Source organism: Mollisia scopiformis (assembly GCF_001500285.1).
Source record: "Mollisia scopiformis unplaced genomic scaffold LY89scaffold_3, whole genome shotgun sequence".
Lineage (NCBI taxonomy): Eukaryota > Fungi > Ascomycota > Leotiomycetes > Helotiales > Mollisiaceae > Mollisia > Mollisia scopiformis.
The window spans coordinates 933,777-955,207 of record NW_017263583.1 but is presented as its reverse complement, the minus strand read 5'-3'; the positions used below and the strand labels follow the sequence as shown (position 1 = coordinate 955,207).

At 49.9% G+C, this 21,431-nt stretch overlaps 6 protein-coding genes across 6 annotated transcripts; 1 reads left to right on the top strand and 5 right to left on the bottom strand.

The window, feature by feature from the left end:
- Positions 1 to 1,554: 1,554 nt before the first annotated feature.
- Positions 1,555 to 4,647, bottom strand: LY89DRAFT_547333 (uncharacterized protein; the record flags this gene model as incomplete). Its single annotated transcript, XM_018208261.1, has 2 exons — positions 1,555 to 2,708; positions 2,751 to 4,647. Coding segments are annotated over 2 exons (3,051 nt in total), but the record flags the coding sequence as incomplete, so codon positions are not given.
- Positions 4,648 to 6,850: 2,203 nt separating this feature from the next.
- LY89DRAFT_728692 (major facilitator superfamily transporter) lies at positions 6,851 to 9,041 on the top strand (the record flags this gene model as incomplete). The annotated part of the gene is made up of 8 exons (XM_018219287.1): positions 6,851 to 7,174; positions 7,223 to 7,326; positions 7,376 to 7,549; positions 7,601 to 7,654; positions 7,702 to 7,869; positions 8,246 to 8,576; positions 8,649 to 8,784; positions 8,839 to 9,041. The coding sequence occupies 8 exons, from the start codon at positions 6,851 to 6,853 to the stop codon at positions 9,039 to 9,041; spliced, it is 1,494 nt and encodes a 497-aa protein (XP_018076922.1).
- Positions 9,042 to 9,611: 570 nt separating this feature from the next.
- Positions 9,612 to 10,478, bottom strand: LY89DRAFT_680701 (uncharacterized protein). Its single transcript, XM_018214126.1, has 2 exons — positions 10,108 to 10,478; positions 9,612 to 10,020 (listed from the first exon to the last, which is right to left on the bottom strand). Exons 1-2 carry the CDS (start codon positions 10,200 to 10,202, stop codon positions 9,684 to 9,686), a joined length of 432 nt encoding a protein of 143 aa, XP_018076921.1. The 5' UTR covers positions 10,203 to 10,478; the 3' UTR covers positions 9,612 to 9,683.
- Positions 10,479 to 11,282: 804 nt separating this feature from the next.
- Positions 11,283 to 13,380, bottom strand: LY89DRAFT_303866 (uncharacterized protein). Its single transcript, XM_018206594.1, has 3 exons — positions 12,700 to 13,380; positions 12,304 to 12,630; positions 11,283 to 12,255 (listed from the first exon to the last, which is right to left on the bottom strand). Exons 1-3 carry the CDS (start codon positions 13,112 to 13,114, stop codon positions 11,549 to 11,551), a joined length of 1,449 nt encoding a protein of 482 aa, XP_018076920.1. The 5' UTR covers positions 13,115 to 13,380; the 3' UTR covers positions 11,283 to 11,548.
- Positions 13,250 to 14,111, bottom strand: LY89DRAFT_303851 (uncharacterized protein). Its single transcript, XM_018206593.1, has 2 exons — positions 13,834 to 14,111; positions 13,250 to 13,781 (listed from the first exon to the last, which is right to left on the bottom strand). Exons 1-2 carry the CDS (start codon positions 14,016 to 14,018, stop codon positions 13,385 to 13,387), a joined length of 582 nt encoding a protein of 193 aa, XP_018076919.1. The 5' UTR covers positions 14,019 to 14,111; the 3' UTR covers positions 13,250 to 13,384.
- Positions 14,112 to 19,876: 5,765 nt separating this feature from the next.
- On the bottom strand, positions 19,877 to 21,374 carry LY89DRAFT_714334 (uncharacterized protein; the record flags this gene model as incomplete). Its single annotated transcript, XM_018218123.1, has 3 exons — positions 21,035 to 21,374; positions 20,357 to 20,988; positions 19,877 to 20,313 (listed from the first exon to the last, which is right to left on the bottom strand). Exons 1-3 carry the CDS (start codon positions 21,145 to 21,147, stop codon positions 19,877 to 19,879), a joined length of 1,182 nt encoding a protein of 393 aa, XP_018076918.1. The 5' UTR covers positions 21,148 to 21,374.
- Positions 21,375 to 21,431: the final 57 nt, after the last annotated feature.

Sequence of the window (21,431 nt, the reverse complement as noted above, 5' to 3'; positions counted from 1 at the left end):
CAACGACAAGTATCAAATACATATGGACTACCCCGATGCTGTCAATGCCCGAGGAGAAATCGCAAAGACTATCGCAAAGGCACATGAAAACGTGTTGTCTCAAGAAGTCCTATGTACGGTTTGCTCCCACGTGGGCCCTTTGGTCGTGGGCTATCTCGAAGACTGCCTGTCTGTATTTATCAGGGATACAAAGTCTCTCATGACCGTCTGGGTTTCTGGAGAATAAAAGTTTTGACTTTGGGTCCAATCGAAAGTTGTGAAAGGTTGTAACCGGCTCTGTTTTTGGTGACTTTTTGAGGCGGTCCAGCATGTTGCGATAAACTCTTCCGAAGCCTTTGTCCCGTGGGAGTTCGCGAGCTATCCCTTGTTGCAAGAGACCGATCCACTGGCAAATTTGCATCATATAGACCAGCGACAGAACGAGAGCTTAGCAACTTGACGAGGGGAGAGATGATCATGTCAACAGCACTATCGGGACAAAAGATCTTCGACCCAAAAACACCTAAGGCCGAGGATTTCGGGAAGAAGCAGATGAAGAAGAAGACCGAGGACTTGGCGTGCGCATCGGTGGAGATTGAGCATGAAAAGCTGAAGATGACGAAAGCAGAAGAAGAGATCAGATCGATTGCAGCCCTAATACAACCACTACTGGCACACTCGAATCTACACTGAGAAGATGAAAGTAGGTTAAAACTATATGACATTCAATTGCACTGGCAAGTCTGGGACGCCGACGTGCAATGCTCCGAGTATCCGAGAACGTGCCAACTTCCTTGAGTTGTACGCTCTATGCTCAAATAGGGCAAAACATCATAGAAAATCGAAACGGGGACATGCTAAGCTGTTCAAGAGGTAGTAGTTGATTGTATTCATATCCGCATATCCTTCGACGCCCCAAACCCCAGCTACTATGATATAAAGAAGAAAACAAGCACGTAGACATATATCGTCATGGTATCTATAAATCATCGACAGTCATGAAAACCCTGATCCACCTCTATAGAAAAGAAAGAAAATTGTTCGCGCCGCAAACTCCATGCCCGAAAATACATTTTATAGAAGAAAAAGAAATCGTTATTGAGGCTGGTAATAAGGCACATGCTGTGGTGAATGGCCGTATGACGATGCACTACCTGGAGCCCGACTCATCGGAACCTGCTGGAAGTTCTGACCCGGATTGACAGGCACAGTATCGTAGTATCCTGTGTCGATGCCCAGCATATTGGGAGCCTGGAAACTTGATACGGCAGGTGCCGTTGAAAATGTCTGAGGCACCGAAAATCCGGTGACTTGGTGGACATTGAATTGTTGATTCGGGATGGGATTTGTAAAGCCTTGGTTCATGGGTTCGAAGCCTTGGGGCTCCATTTTAGGCTGTGTGTAACCAGTGTTCATTCCTGTAAATACGCCAGATTGATCGCCAGGCCCGAGCCCGTGGGATTCCATTGAATTGAACCCCCCGCGTGACTGGGTCATCGGTTGAACTGCATAAGTGCTGTACATGTTCGGGTTGTAATGTGCATCCTGCTGCATTTGCGCTTGAACGCCATAGGGAGGACCAGTTGTGGGGTAGTAAGCCGGTTGGTCGAAAGCCCTTGGGCCATACTGGTTCGCCATGTGGGGAGATATGCCGTGAAGGAAAGGAGGGCTTGGAGAAAATTCGTTCTTCGGAATCCCACTGCCGGGTGTGATCGGAGTGAGGATCTGCTCAACCGGACTGATAATCGTGTTTGCATCTACACTTCTGGCATCTACCAGCTTGAGAATAGGGAGACTGAGGTGTTCCATATGCTTGGCCAGATGCACGGTAAGCTTCTTCCAAGTTGGGAATTGCTTTCCACAAAACTTGCAAGGCTCATCTTGTGGTCTGTTCGTTGTTTCGTGGTGGCACTTCTCCAACATTATCCAAGCCGGCTCAGTCAAGCGCGCTTTCTTGATTGCTGCTTTGGTCTTCTGCTTTGGTTCAGGTAACTTGTGCTCGCGAACAAGATGCTGGAGAAAGTTGTCTTTCCGATAGCACGGATGTCTGCAGTCATCCACTTGACAGACCCACCATTCCAGGTGACGATGACGCTCATTTTCGTGACGGACCCAGTCTGCCTTTCTCTTGAACGACTTTGGCTCCTTGCATTTATCATATGTACAGGTAAACGGCTGTACATCCTCGTGTACATGCTTCGTCCAGTCTGATGGCTTTTGGAACTTTTTTGCTTTGAAGCACAATTGGCATTCGAATTCAGCTGGAAGATTTCGCGTAGGTGGCATAGGGACACCTTGTGGAAAAGTTTCGTCTGTAAGAGCACCCTCTCCAGGATTTGAGTCGTTGTCGGAGAATTCGGTCACTAGTTGTAGATTGCCCGAAGCAGGCTCCCGAGGGTTACCCTTGGCATCCGTGAGTGTGACAGATCCTCCTAAAGCCAGACAATGACGGCCAGCAGAGCATGTACGAGCATTGATGGCTTGGGAGTGCTTAACCCTCAGCTCAAGAAGATTCTTATAACGAATTTCTTGTTGATGTGCAATTCTGCTCACCAGCCAGTTAAATCGTGACTCCATGTCGGGGTTCAGTCGTCGCACGTGAGCTTTGAAGCCTTCGTAGTTAGGTACAATGGCTTCTGCTTGTTGATCAGAGTCCACTTTCATATCACCATCATCAACCGCGTCGTCGTCTTCCTCATCCTCATCCTCAAGATCTGGCTGTTGCACGGCTGGCTTCTTCACCTCAGGTTGGGCGGCGGAGTTTGAACCACCTGCCAGGACAGCGACAGGTGGACCTCCATGGGTTCTAAGAAGGCCCACCAGACCTGTTTGAGCAGTTCTATCCTGTGAAAGATCGCTCTTGCTCCTGTGACGAGGCATGAATGATCTTGGAAAGCCAAGGTGGGGACTTTTGGGAGAGGTGACACCGCCACTGATCGAGTTGTTCCGAGTATGTGCAGTCCCAGCAAGAGGACCGGCCATAGTACCAACCATGGCTTCCAATGCATTATTGATGCTTGGTGTTGGTTTTCGGCCGAAGCTCAATGTTCGTTTGGGCACTGTCAGGCTGCCCTGGCTATTTTGTCGAGGATGCGGCGGCTCCTCAGTCTCTTCTGGGATGTTTTGAGAGCTGCGTGAACGCTTGAGTTGTCTGTTACTCCCTCGGCGGCTCAGAGCCCCGGTTAAGGTATCCAGAAGACTGTTTTGGCGAGGTCGAGTTTCTTCCTTAGGTTTAGTGATGGCCAATTTTTTGATGAAGCTACCATCCGCAATACCTTCGATGTCTGCCAAACTGGGGGCGCTACGTCGCCGTGTACCCCAGGTTGCGGCTCGTGAAGCAATAGACATGGTATCGGAATGCCTGTTGAAGCGCATGATAGCGTCATTGGCGGTTCCCGGTTGAAATGTAGTTGTAGTAATATATGGGAATGTTGGCGCATCATCCCAAAGTCGAGCTTGGCTCATGAGAAGATTCCTATCGGCATCTGAGACATTGGGGTCGCTGAAGTTGAAATATGTTTGCCCTTCGATCAATTGATTTTCGTGAACACTAACGCCATCTTCCACAGGTGGTATGTTGTTGTTCTTCTCTTCTGATGTTCGCCGGTCTACTACAGGTCCACGTTGGTCATTGGGATCGTTGCTAGGAAGGAAGGATCGACTAGGCAGCTCGTCTCCAACATCACTGCTACCACCAGTTTGAGATTTCCAGTCTTCAATTTCGCGATTTTTGTTGGCAATCCGAAGTCTTTCGGTCTGCTCGTCCAGAGTCTCTATGGGCTCGTCGTCTAAGTCTCTCCGAGTGTCGGGATTCAATCCAAGTGGTCCACTCTCATTTGTTCTCCAAGTACCGTCTTCGTTACGCAAAATTTGGCTGTTATCCAGGCCTTCGCTTTTAATGCTTGGAAGTTGCCCACCGAAATCATTGAAGTTGGTCCCGCGGTACTGCCCGCTCGACTGCATGAAGTTCCTTGATTGGCCGCCTTGCGGCGCATTTCCCCACTGAGATGCCATAACACTTGGGCTATTCTCTACTTGTGACAGAGCACTGGGCTCAAACCCTTCAGCACTTGTATGACTACTGCCGCTGTTGTCAGGAGTCAACTGCAGCACAGCGGATTGTGTATGTGGATTGAAGTTTGGGAAGCGTGAATTGTGCAAGTCGGTCGTCAGCTCGTGCTGTGATATAGTTGTCCTGCTTTTTATGTCATTGGCACCGACCCTTGGAGAGGGAGTATTTGCTATGTTGCTGTGGACTGGACTGAGAGGGTAACTCGTGGAGGTCGCAGAGGTGGGTGCTTTGTCTTCCGTGGAATCTGGAAGGTCTGGCAGAGGACGATTGAGGTCGCTCGAAGGGTATGCGACGTTGCCAAGTATAGGGTCTTGTGGAATAGAGTCTACTCGGGGTACCCCAGCGTCGAAGTTGACGCCAAAGAAAGGGTCCTCGATGAACTCGCTTGGTTGATAGTCGCTATACTCAGACTCGCCAGGAGTATATGAAGGACTAGCAGAGTTGCTAAGAGTTTGTGAATGGTTGAAGGGCGAAGGGTTGTGAGGATCGAACGGGGTGGTGGGGAGATAGTTGTGGTTCAGGCCCAAGCTGTCATCGAATTCCTGTGAGCGAAAAGCGTCGACAGAGGTAGAGGCCGTATTGAATGCGGAAGACATCTGTGTGACAGGTGTATGAGGCTATGTAATGTTTGGGAATGACTCTTATAAGAGCAGTGCTCGGTGGGCTAGGCTAGAGCTCTGATTGCGGTCAAAGGGCATTGGTCATGTTGGTAGCCTTCGGGGACTGGAGTCGAGGTGGACAATCTGCAGCACGCAGCTCTTCAGATGAACAGGAGAGAAGCAGGAATGAAACAGATGCACAAAGTAAGGGGTCGTTGTCGATTCCCGATCGGTAGAATAGAAGATGATCCGGATTCTGTTCTTAGCGATATGCGACAACGAGTTCTTCCAGATATTCAGTTGCAACTGGAACGTAAGAGATGGATGGAGGTAGTTGGGAAGAGGTCGCAAGGTATGAGATGGGAAGACAGTCGGCTCCGGTGCGGAACGGGGGGGCAGGACTCGCTAACTCTGATAAGCTGGGTGAGCGCAACAGCAGGGACCAGCAGAACAACCACAGTGCAAAATCCGCCTCGATTGTTGCCTCGTGAGACACCAGAAATCACAGCCAACGAGAGAAGACAGACCGCGGGGAGGTTTTGTGCTAGCGAAGCATAACTCGGTGAGGGAACTGGTCTGTTTGCTCAGGCTGACAGGATCCAGCATCACCTAAGGGAGAGTTCTCAAGTGAGTGTGGCAGTGGGCAGGGATGGAGGAGGATGGCGAGCAGAAGGGAGCCGCACTTCAGATGCACGCAGTACCAAATAATGCACCCAAGAAGCAGGCAAGGCCCAAATAATTATGGTCTGCTACGATGCTGGCAAGGCAGACCGGCCCAAGTAGTGGTCCAGAGGTCCACTTGCCTACAGGCTCAGAGCACGATGAGTGGAGCGCAATGGGAGAGACCAATTGCGGCGGGAATGCCCTCTTGGATCAGCCTAAGAAGCCGCGGTGGCTGTGCCCCAAGGCTATGAAAGAACGTCGAAGGCGCAGTGAGGGTCATTTCATCATTTCATTCTTTCTGTGTGCCCCTCTATGCAATAATGCCCTTTATTTTGTATCCTTTCATCTCATTGATTCTACCATATCCTGTTCATTCGATGGTCGTCTCGTGTGACGAGTGGGAATGCGGGATACGAGGCAATGTGCTCTGCAGAGAGAGCACCGCAGGCGAGGTACGGAGGTGTGTTTGGTACAGCCCTCAGTGGGGGTGCAACGAGCGTGCGCCACGAGGAACATCTGAAGTTCTTCTACCGACGCCTTCGATCTCATATCTCTCTCGGACATCTTGTCAAATCAAGCCTTGTGCGACGAAAGTGCAGTCAGCTTTCAATTGTTTACTTTCCCCGATTCCACACATACTTCACTCCGGACTGTATATGCATGCACAGCCTTGGGCCTTCTCAATGCAGTTACCGACTACCCTGAATGCTTGTCCGTGGAAGCTTCTCCGCAGCAGCAAGAACCTGGATTTGACCTGCATCAGGAACGGCCTTGTCTCAGAGCTGAACAAACCAATCCCAACCCCGTGGATTGTCGCACAGAGCACAAGGTGTTCTCAGCATTGCGGCTGCGGTCATGTTTATGGAGCATGCCATTCTTCATGGCACTTTCATACTGCTTTTCCTTCAACTTGCTTTGGGGCTTCGCAGGGGCTATGATTTATCCTGTGTGAAATGCCTCTCTTGAATCGGGCGTCGAAACACAGGCAATTCTTTTGGCGCTTCGCATGTTTTATTCATCTATGCAAGCGCTTGCTGGCGCCTTTTTTGTGGGCTTTTCTGACCTCAGCGCTTTCTCAGATCTCGCATCATCTCTCACTTGCATTCACATTATTGGTCTAGTCAGGTACAAAGCAGAGGTTCTGATCAAGTGATCTGGATTCTTCGAGCATTAAAGTTTGCTTCGGAAGTTGACCGAGGTCTAAGTATCGCGAGCTCATCTACCAATTGAAGACCTTACAATTCTGTTGAGTTGTGCGATGCTGTACGCTTTTAGTGAAGCTAATGGTCGAACACCAGCCGGATAGAGCCATCCGACCAACCATCTTCACGTCAAGTTCTCGCTGGTCACGATACTGCATGGCAAGTTCGGAACAATTCGCAAACATGTTGATACAGGTGCGGGGTGAACAATAGATACTGTGGGGTTCAACAATACCCCAGAACACCCCACTCTCCAAATATACTATATATTTGATAAATCGTCGTCCAAGGAAACATATTTTGTTCTATTCTTTTCCTCCTTTACCACCGCAATCATGGCAAGAAATCAGGTCTCCCAGCCTTCGGTTGAAGATTTTGATGCATTGGATTCAATGAATCCTGTCGAGTACGCAAAGAAAGAGAAGAAATTGGTCAGGAAAATCGACATCCGACTAATGCCATGTCTCATTCTTATGATTATCTTAAACTACCTAGACCGAAATGCTTTGGCAAATGCTCGAGTCCAAGGTATCGAGAAAGACTTGGGTTTGGAAGGAGATCAGTTCAATACTTGTATCTCGGTTCTTTTCGCAGGATACATTGCACTTCAGATACCGTCGAACGCAATTATCACCCGGACGAGACCTAGTCTCTACCTTGTAAGACAATCATTCATGTTTGTGGAGAATGTTCTAATTCTTTGACAGCCGTTCTGTATGGCGATTTGGGGTATTGTGTCTAGCATGACTGCATTGGTACAAAACTTCACCGGTCTAGTCTTGGTTCGATTCTTCCTAGGATTCGTTGAAGCGTGAGCAAAAATTCCCCCAACCAGTTATGGCTCTTCCTGACGGTCATAGGCCTTACTTTCCCGGTGCACTGTTCTTACTCTCATCATGGTACACACGCGAGGAGCTGGCATTACGAACATCAATCTTGTATGCCGGTAGTCTCCTCTCGGGAGGCTTTGGCGGTCTTGTTGGCGCCGGCGTCCAATCTGGCTTGAATGGAGCAAGAGGCATTGCATCTTGGAGGTGAGACAACACGAAAGTCAATTAAGACCCGTCGCTGACCATGGAATCAAGATGGCTATTCATCATTGAGGGTTCAATTACAGTCTTCGTCTCCATTTGCGCTGCGTAAACGAGTCCATCCTTATCAGACTGATCGTTGCTGACAGTACTAGATTCATCATCCCAGATTTCCCGCACACAACCAAATGGCTAAGCCAAGAAGAGAGAGCTATTGCTACTAAGAGACTCCAGCATACGAGTGGAAGTCATGATACTGAGCGAGGTCCCTTGCTTGGTGGAATCAAGATGGCGGTGCTGGATTACAAAGTCTGGCTTCTTGCGTGAGTACTCTTTTCATTCATGTTGAGTTTGATATTGAGTTTTCTCTTTGTCCGCATAATTGTGTTTTGAATATTCGAGCCAATTTCAGAATCCAAAAGTGGTTGAGGTGCCATGGCCCAGTTGGACATTGAGAGCTCAATTTAGTTCCGACTATCTTATCTTCATATTTTCCTATGCCTGGCCAGACATTTCAGTCAGAACAATGTCCAAACTCGAGTTGCAACACAACCTTCTTTCAATCTCTGTCTAAAAGCATTATTATTGTTTAAACTCAAGTACTGTTCATCAACCAGACAATATCCTCCCCTTTTCCCCAATAATCACCATCCCCCTATCCATCCACCTCCCAGACTAACACACTAACCACATCACTAGCCTGATAATAATCACCAAAACCATCGCAGGAGCAGTAACATCCTTTATCCCCACCCTCGTAGCAACCTTCCACTACACCCCCGTCCAAACCCTCCTCCTCGTTGCCCCGCCCTACGTCTTCGCCACCCTAATCGCCCTCCTCATCTCCCGCTCCTCCGACAAACATTCCGAGCGCGCCTTCCACATCATCGTCCCCATCTTCTTCGGCATGGCTGGCTTCATCATCGTCGCCGCCACTGAGGTCCTCGGTGCGCGGTATCTCGGGCTGTTTTTGGGTCTCGCGGGAGTTTATGGGAGTTACAACGTTGCGTTGGCTTGGATCAGTAGTACAGTACGCTACCCTACCCTGCTCCTCATATTATATCCTTTGGATGGTGAAAGGGAAGAGCTGATGAGAAAATAGCTACCGAGACCAGTCGAGAAGAGAGCAGCGGCGATAGCGATCGTTAATACCGTGGGCAATATCGCGCAGATTTACTCCCCGTATATGTACCCCAGCTCGGATGGGCCGCGGTATCTCTCTGCTATGATTGCTAATGGTATGTCTCTCCTCCCTTCCTCTCATTCTATACAATAGTTAACAAAAGTGGCAGCGATTTTCTGTCTCGCGTGTATCGTGACAACGCTGTTTCTACGGTGGTGTCTTATGCGGGAGAATGTCAAGTTGGAGGTCTTGGAGGTTAGGGATGCGGTTGGGCAGGAGGGGGAGAAGGAGGTGGAGGCAATGGAGGAGATTGTTGATGTGGGGAGGGGTGGGGAGGTGGTTCTTAGGAGGGGGTTTAGGTATGTTTTGTAAAGATCTTGCGGGGAGAGTCTATGGGAAATGGAAGAGGTTTTGTATAGAGGGAAATGATGAGATGGGCTTGGAAGCGATGCTGTGTGAGAAGTGACATAAAGAACTCTTTTATGTTTAGTTGACCTGTTGCTTTAAGCTACGAATGTCCCAAGTTTTTAGGTAGTGGTAGAAGCTTGTAAAGTCAGGATAAGTCCTAGGACATTTAGCTCTTTGAAAAAGCTACCAGTCACAAGATTGAGACAGATATCAGATTCGAGTAATAAGTGAAAAGCAGTGAAAAGAAAAGAAAGTTCAAAATCATGATTCTTAATTGGATGTCCAGGTAGTGAACATAGAATTGTCAGAGCAGAATTTTTGGGATTGGGACACACAATATGACAACCAAAATCATCAACGCCAAGCCAGATATCATGATACAAGTATTTCTCGGAGCTTAACTCCCATCATATCATCGTTTCATGCTCGTCCAAAGCCAAAGGCTCCAAAGGACACAATATGGACACCAAATTGGTCAACCGTCAGTCAGACATTAGCATGCACTTATTTGAGCATAACTCTCCCAATATATCACTCTTTCATGCCTTCCCAAAACCGCAAAACTCCAAACACCTGGTATCACCCAAATTCCCTTCCCCTCCCTCCCTACTCATCCCCCAACCTCGCCGTCAAAACAATCAAACTAGCATACGCACCGACACTCAACGCCGTCAGCACCACCACCGCATTCCCACTCGTCCTAAACCTCTTCCTCCCCAACCCATCCTCGCCCATCTCACTAAAAAACTGCCGATTGCCCTCATACCGTCTATACAGACTCACCAAGAAGATGCCCACGCCGTACGTCGCGAACAGGGCGCCGATCGAGTAGAACTCCGCGGTGAAGATCTTGAGGACCACGAGCGCGAAGGAGAATTGGCCCAGCGCGGTGCGGATATAGGCCCCTTCGAAGGTGCGTTGGGCTGCGCGGATTTCGACGAGTCTGGGAGGTGAGGGTCAGATGGAAGTATAGGGGGAAGGGGAGGGAGAGTTCGGATGAGAGTGAGGCAAGGATAGGGAACAAACGTACTCTTGAGCAGTGAGGATTACGCTGCGGGCGCGGTGCAGACGGAGGTGTAGTCTATCCTCGGGATGAGGCTGCAGGACGTGGATTAGCTCATCCATTTTCTTTTTCTCTCCTTCTCTCTTCGTCCAAGTCTCTTCTCGCACAGTACAAAGCATAGATGATGTCCGAAGCTCTGCAGACCGAACGAACCCCAGTCTCAAACGCCAAAAAAAATGCTCAGCCTCGCAAGGGAAGCAAGAAAGGAAGGTAGCAAGGTAGCAAACAAACCTCAAACATCTCTAGCAGCCGCCGCATATCTGACCTCTCGGTTTGCTTTGCTTTTTCCGTCAGAAGTGAGACGGACGAATCCTAATCGAGCGAGATGGCGTGCTGTGTCACCTTGAGATGGGATGCGTTGTTTCTTCCTTCACGAAAACGTGGGGTTGCGGGATGGTTCCATTTCCAGCCTAGCTTCATTTCGGCCTTGAATATCAGGAGTTCGGGAATAGCAATCATTTGGACAGGAAGCACCACTGACTGACTGCCGAAGAGGGGAGGGATATATGCCGAGGGGGTATCATGTACCTACCAGTAGCAAGCATTGATTGACACTTAAGCTTAATACAGCGAACGGGATGCGAATTTTAATGTCATCAGACTGGAACAAGGAGGAAAAAACTTGCTAGCTGGGACCCAGAGAGCTTTGATGATGCATATATGTACAATACAGTGTTGACTCCTCCTTGCCTTTCCTTCCCTTCCTTGCCCTTTAGCCCGTCCTTATCATCCTTCGCTTTCATGCTATGCCATTCCATTCCCTTTTTTGTCGTTGCGCGCCTGCCTGCCAGCCTTCCTGCTTTGAAGTTCTCTCCTCTTCAATGTACAATTCCTTGCTCCTCCCACGCCGCCCCTTTCCGTGCCCTTTGTTCATGATGTCGGTGTCGTTAATGTCGTTATTGGTACAATATACAGGTCTTATGTTCACTGATCTGCTCTGCAAAGCCTTTTTGGTGTTGGGCTAATGTTTTCCGTGCTGCTAAAGGGTGCTGCCCATTCTTGTCGTCTAGTGGTGACAAGCTTGCTTTTGGTCTCTGTGCTGGTTTTAGGGTCGTATTTTTTTGCTGCTGCAATTCGCTCGAGTATGTGTTCAGATCCGTCTTCACTAAATCCTTGAAGCCAAGGAGATCGAGAAGTCTCTCCTATCCACAGTCCCCTCGCGCAAAGCCGCAGAGTCGTATAGCCACATTCTTGGGCAGCCGATGAGTTTGTAGTCCTCTCCACCCTTGCAAGTTAGTTCAAAGAGCACTTGCCAAAGCTCACATGCCTTTCTAGCCAGTGTGCCCACATCCCAAAGAATCGTAGCCTTTCAAAACCCTCCCAACAGCCCGTACTTTTGTCCAGATCTAGAAATTACTTCATGCTTTCCCCCCTCAAGCAAATCCTCCCACTCAGCCCCTATTTACAGCTAACGTCCTTGATGAGGTGGAGGATAATACATCCCATGTCCATGATCAGGATATCCATATGCAGGAGGAGGTGGTGGTGCCGACTGTTGTTGAAGATGGGGTTGTCCTCCATGGCCTGCACTCCATCCTTCATGATACTCAGGTCCTGCGCTAGCCGGCTTCTGATAAGAATACGGCTGTTGCCAGTTTGATGACATGTGGACTGGGGGCAAAGATTGCGCAGAGTGGGGATGCGGCGTATCGCTCGACGTTGTTGATACTGCCTCGTACGGAGGTACTGCGGCGCCAGAAGTCTGGATAGGAGGCGGATACATGCCGGAAGAGTGGAGTACTCGTGGTTTTGGCGTGTACGATTCCGGACCCGCTTGTGGGGGTGGATTCGGATAAGGTGGGTACTGTTGATGATTGTGTAGGCCTTCCAGATTACTGTACGAGATGGATCGTTGGGGGACATTCCATCCAATTTCCTCTCGAGGGCTGGCCTCTGGATGGGAAGCTGGCCAGTTCTGAGGAGGCGGAATCTGCAGGCTTGGTGTGAATGGAGAGAATGCTGGTGTTAGTGGAGACTCTTGTTGATTTACCCTCCAGAAGGACTGAGAGACCTCCGTCTGAGGCTTGGTGCCTGGTGACGCATCAGGAGCCATCCAGTTGGTAGCACCCTGATGAGGCGCCGTGTTGTATTCAAATGTACGCGAAGAGGTGACAACTAGGAAGTGTTTAGAAGAATCGAGGATAGAATCGGTGAAATTCTCACCTTTATTTTCTGGGGAAAAGCTTTCTGTTCTTTGCCTCTTCATGTGGGGCCCACCAAGATCCTGGATGGGAGGCATGTTCAAAGGTGGATAAGGCAGAGTGGGTGCCATTTCTGGGAGTTGTCCGGATGCTGTTGAGGGCGATGATGATTCAGAAGTCCTTTCCGGCCCGCTTTGACTCTTTGAACCCCTGCGTCGAGGATCTGGAGGAGGCGCTTGATCGACCGGGTAGAAGTTACATTCCTTCTTCAATCTGATGCAATTTGAACAGCGACTCTGGGCATCGCCGGGTGCTGGAATGCATCTGATCTTCCTCCTGCGGCAGTGTCCTGAATTGACGGGTTAGTGGCCCGACTTTGGATGACAATTTAACGCTGAAGTGAGCGCTGGCTACTCACCACATGCTACGGAAGTCCTATGGTAGCCCAGCTTATTTCTTCTCTTCTCTGCCGACAGAGCCAGCGCGGCTGCGTCCGCTGTGGCCTGGCCTCGTACGTTTGGAGTCGACATCGATCTCTTTACCTTTGCTGCTTTGGATCCGGCCCCTGGGTTGACACGATTCTTCAGACTTGGTGATTCTAGCTTGCCTTGAACTGGTGGAGGTGTTTGCGCGTGGTGATCTAAAGAGGATGGATGATGAAAGCTAGGGATCATGTTCGAGGAGGAATCCAAACCAGGGGTAGGCAACGGATACTGATAGGACATGGAAGCTGGTAACCCTTCCGACACTGAGGAGGAGAATGCGGTAGGAGGATCGCCCAGGTTCCACATGCCTGACTTCGAATAGAAAGGTGCTTGGACAGAGACTGCCATCAATTGCGATTGTCCCCCATGCGAGTGAATCTTTGAGGTAGGCGTCTAAAATTGACAGTAAAACTTATGTCAAAGATTCTTCGGGTTCCTTCCGTCAAGTCGGCGCTGGTTTTCGAATGGTCGTTATGTTGATCTGACTTCCTATGGGTCCGTACCTAGTTGTACAATACTTTGAAGTGTTTTTTGAAGGTCAATCGCATCGACGAAGCGAGCTGACAGAGAATGTGGGTAAGAGTGTAGTCGGATTAAAGCACACGCTGCGGTACCTTGTCACCGGCGTTGAAGGCGGTGGATGACGGGCGGTAAGAAGCACAATGAAACCAGTATTGCGCCGGTCTCAAGGTTCTGAAGAAGCTGTCTTGTATGTTCAAATGAGGAGGGCTCAAGACTTGCGGAGACGGAACGCTTCTTGTGGCTTAGGACTGCAGTAGTGAGGATTTTTGTGCTAATTGCAGGCGGCAGGGAGGCCAGTCGATTTTTCTCTTGAGGGATAAGCACCTTTTTCGTGGGGAGTTCAACAGCCTCGACGACGAATGGGAGGGGAAGGCTTTTACGCCACTTGCAGCATCGTTTTGGGCAATAATGGGCTTTCCTCTGAAGAAATGAATGGTTCGAGGACGTCGACGAGAGAACAGCTTTTCCACCACCTCGGAGATAATAACGAGCACTACACTAGTCAATCAAGCAGAGAGAGCAGAGATCCGGGACGATTCATTCACGGCCGAACCCTATTCCTTTCCGCCAGAGCCCGACAACAACGAAGAGTGGTGGTAAGTGGAGGTGGTGGCGAGGATGGCGATGGCGAAGATAGAGTGAATGTGGATGTGGATGTGGTAGTTGTTGTTGGTGGTGGGGGAGGTGATGGTGGAAGTGGAAAGGGAGAGGAAAGCTCGACAAGAAGCATATCTAAAGATCATCAACACCACAGACAGGACCTAAGACTTTGGGACCATTGTCGAGGTTCGTCTGCGACGCCACGAGATTGGACAACATTAAGGCCAAGCTCCACCCCTGGGCCCTGATGCGGTGCAGTGGGAGGAGGGGAGGGAAGGGCAGGGCAGGGTAGTCGTGACGGATCAATTCGATGCTTGTCAGCTCCAGCACCAGCAGCTCCAGCACCAGCAGCTCCATCTCCAGCGACCAGCAGTCCAGCCCTGGCATACCTTAATATTCGACAGGCATCCCTGACCCTGTACTTCTGGCGCCATCATTTCTATTTCGATGTCGTAGTAGTTCGTATCTAGCTGGGCTGCTACCACTACTGGTGGCCTGCCTGCTGCTGCTGCTGCTGCTGCTACATAACATCCCATCCAAACCATACTGGCATACATGACCAAGCGTAACTCAATCCAGATTCGACCACGCAGAGACATGCTGATTAGGGAGGACGACGTCCTGAACGAGATTACGGTATCCAGGCTCGTCAAGGCACAGACAGGAGCTCGATCTACCTAGCATGGGCCTCGGAACGCAGCGAAGAAGCACCCAGAGATCCTCAATCTGGGACGGACGGAGCCAGCAGGGAAGGGTCAGACTTAGTCAACTAGATGTTAGATCACAGATACTCTAACACGCTAGTCGGCATTGGGCAATACGTGCGGTGCGGTCCTCGTTTTGCTCCTCCTCATCTTCGCCTGGACCCCTCGTCGCCTTAATCGTATTGGGAAGCCTATACGTACGGTCGGGTGGTCTGGTCTGGTAAGGTATGGCAAGAGCTGGTTGGGACCGCACCGTATCGCCGTGCCAGAGTAGAGTTAGAACTAGCCAGAGCCGTGGCGTCTGGTCTTCCTAACAGCCTCAAAGGGCCTTCTGAGACAGGGACACACCGGCTACGAGTGGCTCCTGCTCAGGCTCGAGCAGTCCATCTACCTACCCTCGTACCCTATTAGCAAAGTTCACTTCACATCCACTCACTAGCCCAGGCCTGGTCTGGCTGGTGGCATTGGCGACGATTACTGGCATTATCGGTTAACACGCAGCGAGCGAGCCAGCCAGACGAAGAGTATCTGACAGCTCCCAAGCGCGAGGCCGGCGGACCCAGTGGTCGTCAGCTTAGCTTCGCATCGCATGTCGGCGGTTTTGCGTGCTGGTGTGCTGTTGAGATTTGCCAGTACTGTACGGGCGTTCGATAGTCGTGCTAGGTGAGTGGGTTGAGTGAGTAGTGTGGTCAGTGGTGCGCCACCGACTATCAGAGCGAATTTAGCGAAAACCCAGCTTCTGTTCCCCGATGACAGCGGAGTCGAGCGGACCACTGACCCAGTGTTTCCAGCGGTCCAATGGGGGTGATCCGCCCGAAGAGCGACAGTAGCCTGTCGTCGCACAGCGATGGGCCCTGCAACGAACTGATCATGATCGCGACAGCACCGCCGGCTAGAGCAAAAGCGGCGACAGCAGCGGGGAGAGTGAGAAGTTTGGGAAGGGCAGCAAGCAAGAGGTAGGGATCAGAGGGACAAGACCGTCAAGTCGCCTCTCTACAAAATAACTCTGGATGTGGCTTGACAGTCGAACCAAGGTTTGGTACACTCCCTCTCCTCATCAGGTTACTACGACTGGCCAGCACAAAAGCAGGGTCGCCTTCGGTGTGCTGGAGCCATCTCCACTCGGGGCCGACGTCGACCACCAGGTTGGACTCAGAGACGACGCCATGCCTATCTAGAGATGTCTGTACAACCACCTCGACCTGTCTTTTTCCTGCTGTGGTGCTGCACTATCTCCGCATCCTGGGACAGTGGTGGATGCATTGCAAGCATTCTTGGAAGTTCGCCTGTCATGATTGCTTCTTTTCCTCCTTCTTCTTTCTTCGTCCTCTTTCGCAATTGATCTTTTCTCTGCTTGCCAGGGTTGCGAGGCGCATACATTGGGCCCAACGCTCGAAAGCAGCGTCCCTCGACCCGAGCATGCGTGCTCGCTCTCCCTCGCATTATTACTGATATTGTTATGTCAGGCACGTTGCCGGCTGACCTTCCTGGTCTTCTCCCATGACGCCGCTGACTCAATGGAGCAAGTGAAGAAGAGCCAACTGAGGGGATGGAGATTAAGGTACTACGGAGCTGACTCCTCGCTCCTGCATTGATGTCGCTTAGGGTTGATCATAGATCCCTATGATCCCCACGTCTGTCAAGCCTTGATCGTTGCGTGGGAGCTGTCGATCAGTCTTTGCGCGTTTGATCATCTCACCGGGTTGTTGGGAAGTTCAGAGACGACCGGAAGCCCTCCCTGGGCTTCTACGGAAGGATGGCACGTGGACGAGAGATCTTGTGAATCAGACATGTGGAGAATACGACGAGGAACATTTATCTGTGTTCGGGGCCTTGGTGGCAACAATTGCTCTACTTTCTCCGCTGTAGCCTTTCAATGGAGGCCTTGGCATCTCGAAGTCGTGAAACCCTGACTGCTGATACAGTCCCAATACCAGGATGTGTGCTACCTCGATTCGGGCATCAGAAGCGACCCAAGAGTGTGGATGATGGGATCTGCCCACATGCCAGATGCTGGATACCCATCTAAGGCCTCGAGTGTAGTCTCGACCTGCTGGGTACCAGTCTCGAATGAAGGTTATATTATAGCGGGCGTTGCGAGCTGGGAGTCTGGGACGTCTAGAATGGGGCAGGCCAAGTGAGTAGTGGGGGAGGTAGCTGTGTTGAGATCATTTGCGATGCGTCGAGACTCGAGACCTCCTTCAACTCAACGCGAAGTCTCTCGCTGCTTGTGAGAGATTGCAGGATGTGCGACAGGGGATTTTCCAATCAGAACCAGGATATGGATAATTTTAGATCCGGACCATGCAGATGCAGGCTTGACTTCTGCGGGAGCGCCGACCACAGAGCTGCACAGACCTTCCAACCAGCTCCATCCAGCGAGGATAGGAAGGCATCTGGACAACGACACATGCACAATACCTAGTTGGAGAGACGAAGAGAAAGAAGCAATTCAATACTGCAGGGAAGAAGAACTTTTTCATCTTTTGCTTTTTTGCGTGTGGTTCCTGCAGCTCGACAGCGGATGACGTACGTGAGCCTTCTGGACGTCTTTCTTGACTCAAGCCGCACAGTCAAAAAAACGCCGTGGCTGTCTATCACGAAGCCTTCACGCTGGCCGGTTACAGATATGGCAGCTAGTCGTTCCTCATCTCCTTACTAATTCGTGCGCGCAGCAAGGAAGAAGGAAGGTGCAAATTGCTTTCTCTTTCGCGCATCAGCCATCACATGATACTGTACAGTACCTAGGTAGGTATTGTACTTCCAACGTGCGCCTTCCCGAGTCTGAACCAGCCTCAACGTGTCCGCCTAACTAGGTACTGCACTTCCGTCAATACTCTCATCATCATCTCATCATTGCGAGTCATCCTCTAAACAACGGCGCCTCTCGTCGCTGCTCTCGGAAACCTTTGGTCTTGCTTCCTTTGCAGTTCGTCTCCTAACACAACCTAGCGCCTTCCCCGGAAGAATGTTGCCGAGAGCTTCTTCATCCATCTGCACAAATACGCAACAAGCAATATATCAAACTCTTCACCACCAAATACTATCTTGACAGCATACCGCCACTCTCCATGCACTCCCAGCTTGTGTATCGTGGTACTCTTACACGTGGCGACTTGTGCAACTGCCTTCATATTGTCTTCATCCCACCGCAGCGGTTGACAGCTTCCATGTGAGCCAGAGACACCGCTCCGAGTAATTCTCCGATCAGCCTCTTTTTCAAGTCTTTCTATACTTCCAGTAGGGATCGCCAACTCCAAGCAGTAGACAGAGCCCACCAACTCGGGGACCACACTTGACAGGCGACACCAGACGATGGGGTGTGGTGGTAAGAGCAGCGAGTGGCTGTCTTCTCTCCAGTTGCGAGCTGAAGGACGGGCGATCATGCCCAAGTGGAGAAGGTCATCCAGAATGGTGAGGATTTCTGAGACTTGAAGTTCAACATCGGATCCTGGCCTGCCACGAGATCGGAGAGGTCAGCACGATTTGGCTAAATGTCCTGTAGATCCTAAGAACAAGTGCGGACCCGTCCCGTACGGACGCTAGGATTTCCAGGCACGCACTGCGAAATCTCTGTTAGGCGTCCTTCATCTCATCTGAAGATCGCTAGATTTTATTTTTCATTTTTTCCCTCTCTCTCTTTTATTTCTCCATGAACGGCTACCGTACTTCATCCCCAAACGCATGATCGTTCAGAGGCTGAAAAGATCACAAGAGCCTCGGAAATTATTCCTCTCCTGTATTATCCCTTTACGGCAGCCTCGGTCCGCGATCAACATGGATCTCTGAAAAAGGACTTCTTCCCTGACCCGAGTTCCGACCAACCGAATCACATATGCTGCAGGGTCCCAAGATACCAGAATGGCCAAGTAAGGCTAGTTCGGAAAGGGTGAATGGGAAAAATCCGCCTTTTCATCCAATGATCTTCACCGCCGATTCACATTGCAGCAACTGAGACATCGGCTGAACCTGCGCGGTCTTCGACACCGAATAAGAAATGTTCATGCAAGGCGTCATGTTTTGAAACTATTCTTAGGACATGATCGCAGATAAGATTAAGAAATCGATATCCCAATTTCAATCACCTGAGTCGGGTCCAGGATCGGATGCAGCACACGGACATCAGGTCAGCGTGGGGTCATCATCACGAGAAGCCATTTCAAATCTCCTCGAAGAATACTCTAAATTTAGAGTTAATCGATAGTTCAGGAACTGCTGGAATGACATATTGATAATGAGCAAGGTCTCCCTCCAGTCGTTACCAAGTTCTGAGTTTAGCGAAGACGTACCTCAGCCTCTCAGCCTATAATCTGTTGATACCAGCAGCCTTTAATCTTCGTCCCAAGTTCCATATTGTGAGCCTCGCAATTTGGAGATTTATTTGAGTTTTGCTAGAAAGTTGTCAGTGCAACCAGTGCTCGAAGGTATGCAGTGTCTCCAAGGAGTGCAGAGGACAATCTACTTGCGGCAAGAATGTTATGTGCTTGCCTGTTCTTTATCGTTCCACATGCTGCGCTTACCACCGCTGCCTCTCAATGTCATTAATCTTCGGGCATTTAAACCCAGTCCCAGCCACTGCTGCAGAACTTCGGACGCGCATAATACTTGAGGGTTCGAGTATAGCACGAATATCGGTCATGGTCAACGGTTATAACCAACTTTGAATAGGATTCTCTACTTGGGAGAATTCATAATTGAGGCATGGCAGTCCTTCCGATCGCCCTGAGACATACGTATTGTTCAAGCTCGCGTGCTAGCAACCAGCAATAATGCCCCTTCCGATATCAGCATATAGTTGATAAATGCTTTGCTTCAACCTTGGTTACACATATCACCAAAAGCTTTTTACCCATTACTCCAAGCAGCCTCTTATGAGTTTCAGTCTGGAGCACAAGACTGGTCGAAGGCGCGGAGGCCATGGGTCCGGTTGTTGACATTGACCCATCTAGCGAAAACTTAATTATCTTGAAGCTGGAGTAGTTGTTGACTCTTGCATCACATATATTCATATGTTGTGATATTCGGTCACATATTATCGACGTTAGCCGCCTCATCCGGATTCCGGACATCCGAATCGTTGAGATTAAGCTCCTGAGCGGGACCTCTTCGTTCTAAGGTAATGGCTGAAATGCTCCTATCCCTATTCCCATTATCAACAATTTAGAAGTTGGTCGGCATCGTCTCAATAATCCTTCAAGATGCTCTCCTGTACGAGCGCACTGATCTCGTCGTACATGAAGCTGTTCCAAATCGGCAGAATTGTACTTGGCATCGCGTTCTGGATTCAACGTGAAGCAACAAGCAGAAATGAAAGTGGATGGTTGTGGTGACCTTGTCGCATCATCTGCAGTATGCCGGAATGTGACTCGGACGTCGGCTGCGTTCGTATTCGGTCGTTAGTGATTGTTTTTTCCCAATTTTCAGCATGTGTCACGAAAGCTTTGGCGAAAAAGATTGCTTGTGGAATAAAGTCGTGCCTGTATTTCTGATTTCTTGCCTGCATCTGATCCTGCTTGTCCTCTAGCGTTCCCTCCACCTCGCTCCACTTCGGATCAGAGGAAGTATTTTTCGCCATCTTATTGCTATGCTCGTGGTAGAGGTCTAGATCCTCTGCATATCGCAATGGCTGAATGCTCAGGATCGCTGGCATTGAGGTCGTCATGGAGAATGGACAGGTTCCCATTGAGAGCTTCATCACCACGACCATCAACTCAACCTCACCTGTCTACACAAGGCCAACTCTCCTTATGAACATGGAAATTACAACTGTTCTTTCTACTCGGCATCACCAAATGATCACTCCTCCCTCTCGTCGTCTTAACCAGCATCAATGCCAAGTCGGCGACCACATCTTTCAATTTCTCTCTACTATCCTTATCCTCCAACTCCATCTCCAAAACCTCCAAACTCCCATTCGCCATATACTGCAAACACATCTCCTTCAAAGCAGCTGGAGGCTCATCTGGGAATGAGAGTTTGAATATTATCGTTATCATTGAGGGATTGGTCTCGGATACCATGTCCCCGTTCAAAGAAATAAACTCATCGATGATCAAATTGGAGAATTCCTCCGAGGCAAGCGCGTTGGAGATAGTGTAGAGCACTATATACGCTGTATGCGAGGACAGCGCAGATGAATGTCGGACAGCGGGTCGCAGGCGCCCTGTCTCGATATACTCGGCGAAAAGCGTCATGGCGAGAGGGGAGTACGGGTTGCTGTACGCCTCGATGCATTTCTGTGTCATGCTGTTAGGTCCACCGAGGATTAATTCTGGACCGTGCTGGCGCGCGAGTGCGAGGAGGCCGGTGCAGGAGTTTTCTTCTAATTTTCTCTTGCAGAAGTGGAAGGTGTCGTTCGTGGTGAGGGATACGGTCAGTGTATTTGTTGCTGGCACACTGTGGGTTGTCAGCTCAGCGGAGGGGGTTGTGGGTAGGTACGAACGAGGGGAGCCATGTCTCTGTCTCTGTCTCGGTGACGCTTGGTTCTTTCTCCCATTCATAATCAGGGTCGAGAGTGAGTTCTGAGAACTCGGTATATGGGGGTGGTTGTTCCATTGTCAGGTAAATGATTGCAGCCTTCAAGTCGTAGGTAGAGTTGGAAGCAAGCCGAGTTTTTGTATGTGTCAGTCAGTCTTCTTCACACTGTGACACGTTCTAGAAATTATATAGAACGTGTTAGTTGCTACGTCTTAATTCGTTACGCATTACTTCAACTGCGTAGATATATTCTTCGGGTTGTAAGATCCAGTATTTTATCCAGTTCACGAGACTCTTAAGTCGAGGTTTGGTGTTAAAGAAGAACTTTTTGAAGAGCTCGTCCTTGATAGACAAATTCAAAG

What these genes read in the sequence shown, in the direction of transcription:
- LY89DRAFT_680701 (XM_018214126.1), bottom strand. Translation starts at nt 10,202, where the DNA reads ATGGATGAGCTAATCCACGTCCTGCAGCCTCATCCCGAGGATAGACTA. An exon ending in GTAATCCTCACTGCTCAAGA is followed by an intron (nt 10,021 to 10,107) that starts GTACGTTTGTTC and finishes CTCACCTCCCAG; the next exon opens with ACTCGTCGAAATCCGCGCAG.
- LY89DRAFT_303866 (XM_018206594.1), bottom strand. Translation starts at nt 13,114, where the DNA reads ATGGCAGTCTCTGTCCAAGCACCTTTCTATTCGAAGTCAGGCATGTGG. An exon ending in TAGGACTTCCGTAGCATGTG is followed by an intron (nt 12,631 to 12,699) that starts GTGAGTAGCCAG and finishes CCGTCAATTCAG; the next exon opens with GACACTGCCGCAGGAGGAAG. An exon ending in CTTTTCCCCAGAAAATAAAG is followed by an intron (nt 12,256 to 12,303) that starts GTGAGAATTTCA and finishes AACACTTCCTAG; the next exon opens with TTGTCACCTCTTCGCGTACA.
- LY89DRAFT_303851 (XM_018206593.1), bottom strand. Translation starts at nt 14,018, where the DNA reads ATGCTTCTTGTCGAGCTTTCCTCTCCCTTTCCACTTCCACCATCACCT. An exon ending in GAAAGGAATAGGGTTCGGCC is followed by an intron (nt 13,782 to 13,833) that starts GTGAATGAATCG and finishes TGACTAGTGTAG; the next exon opens with TGCTCGTTATTATCTCCGAG.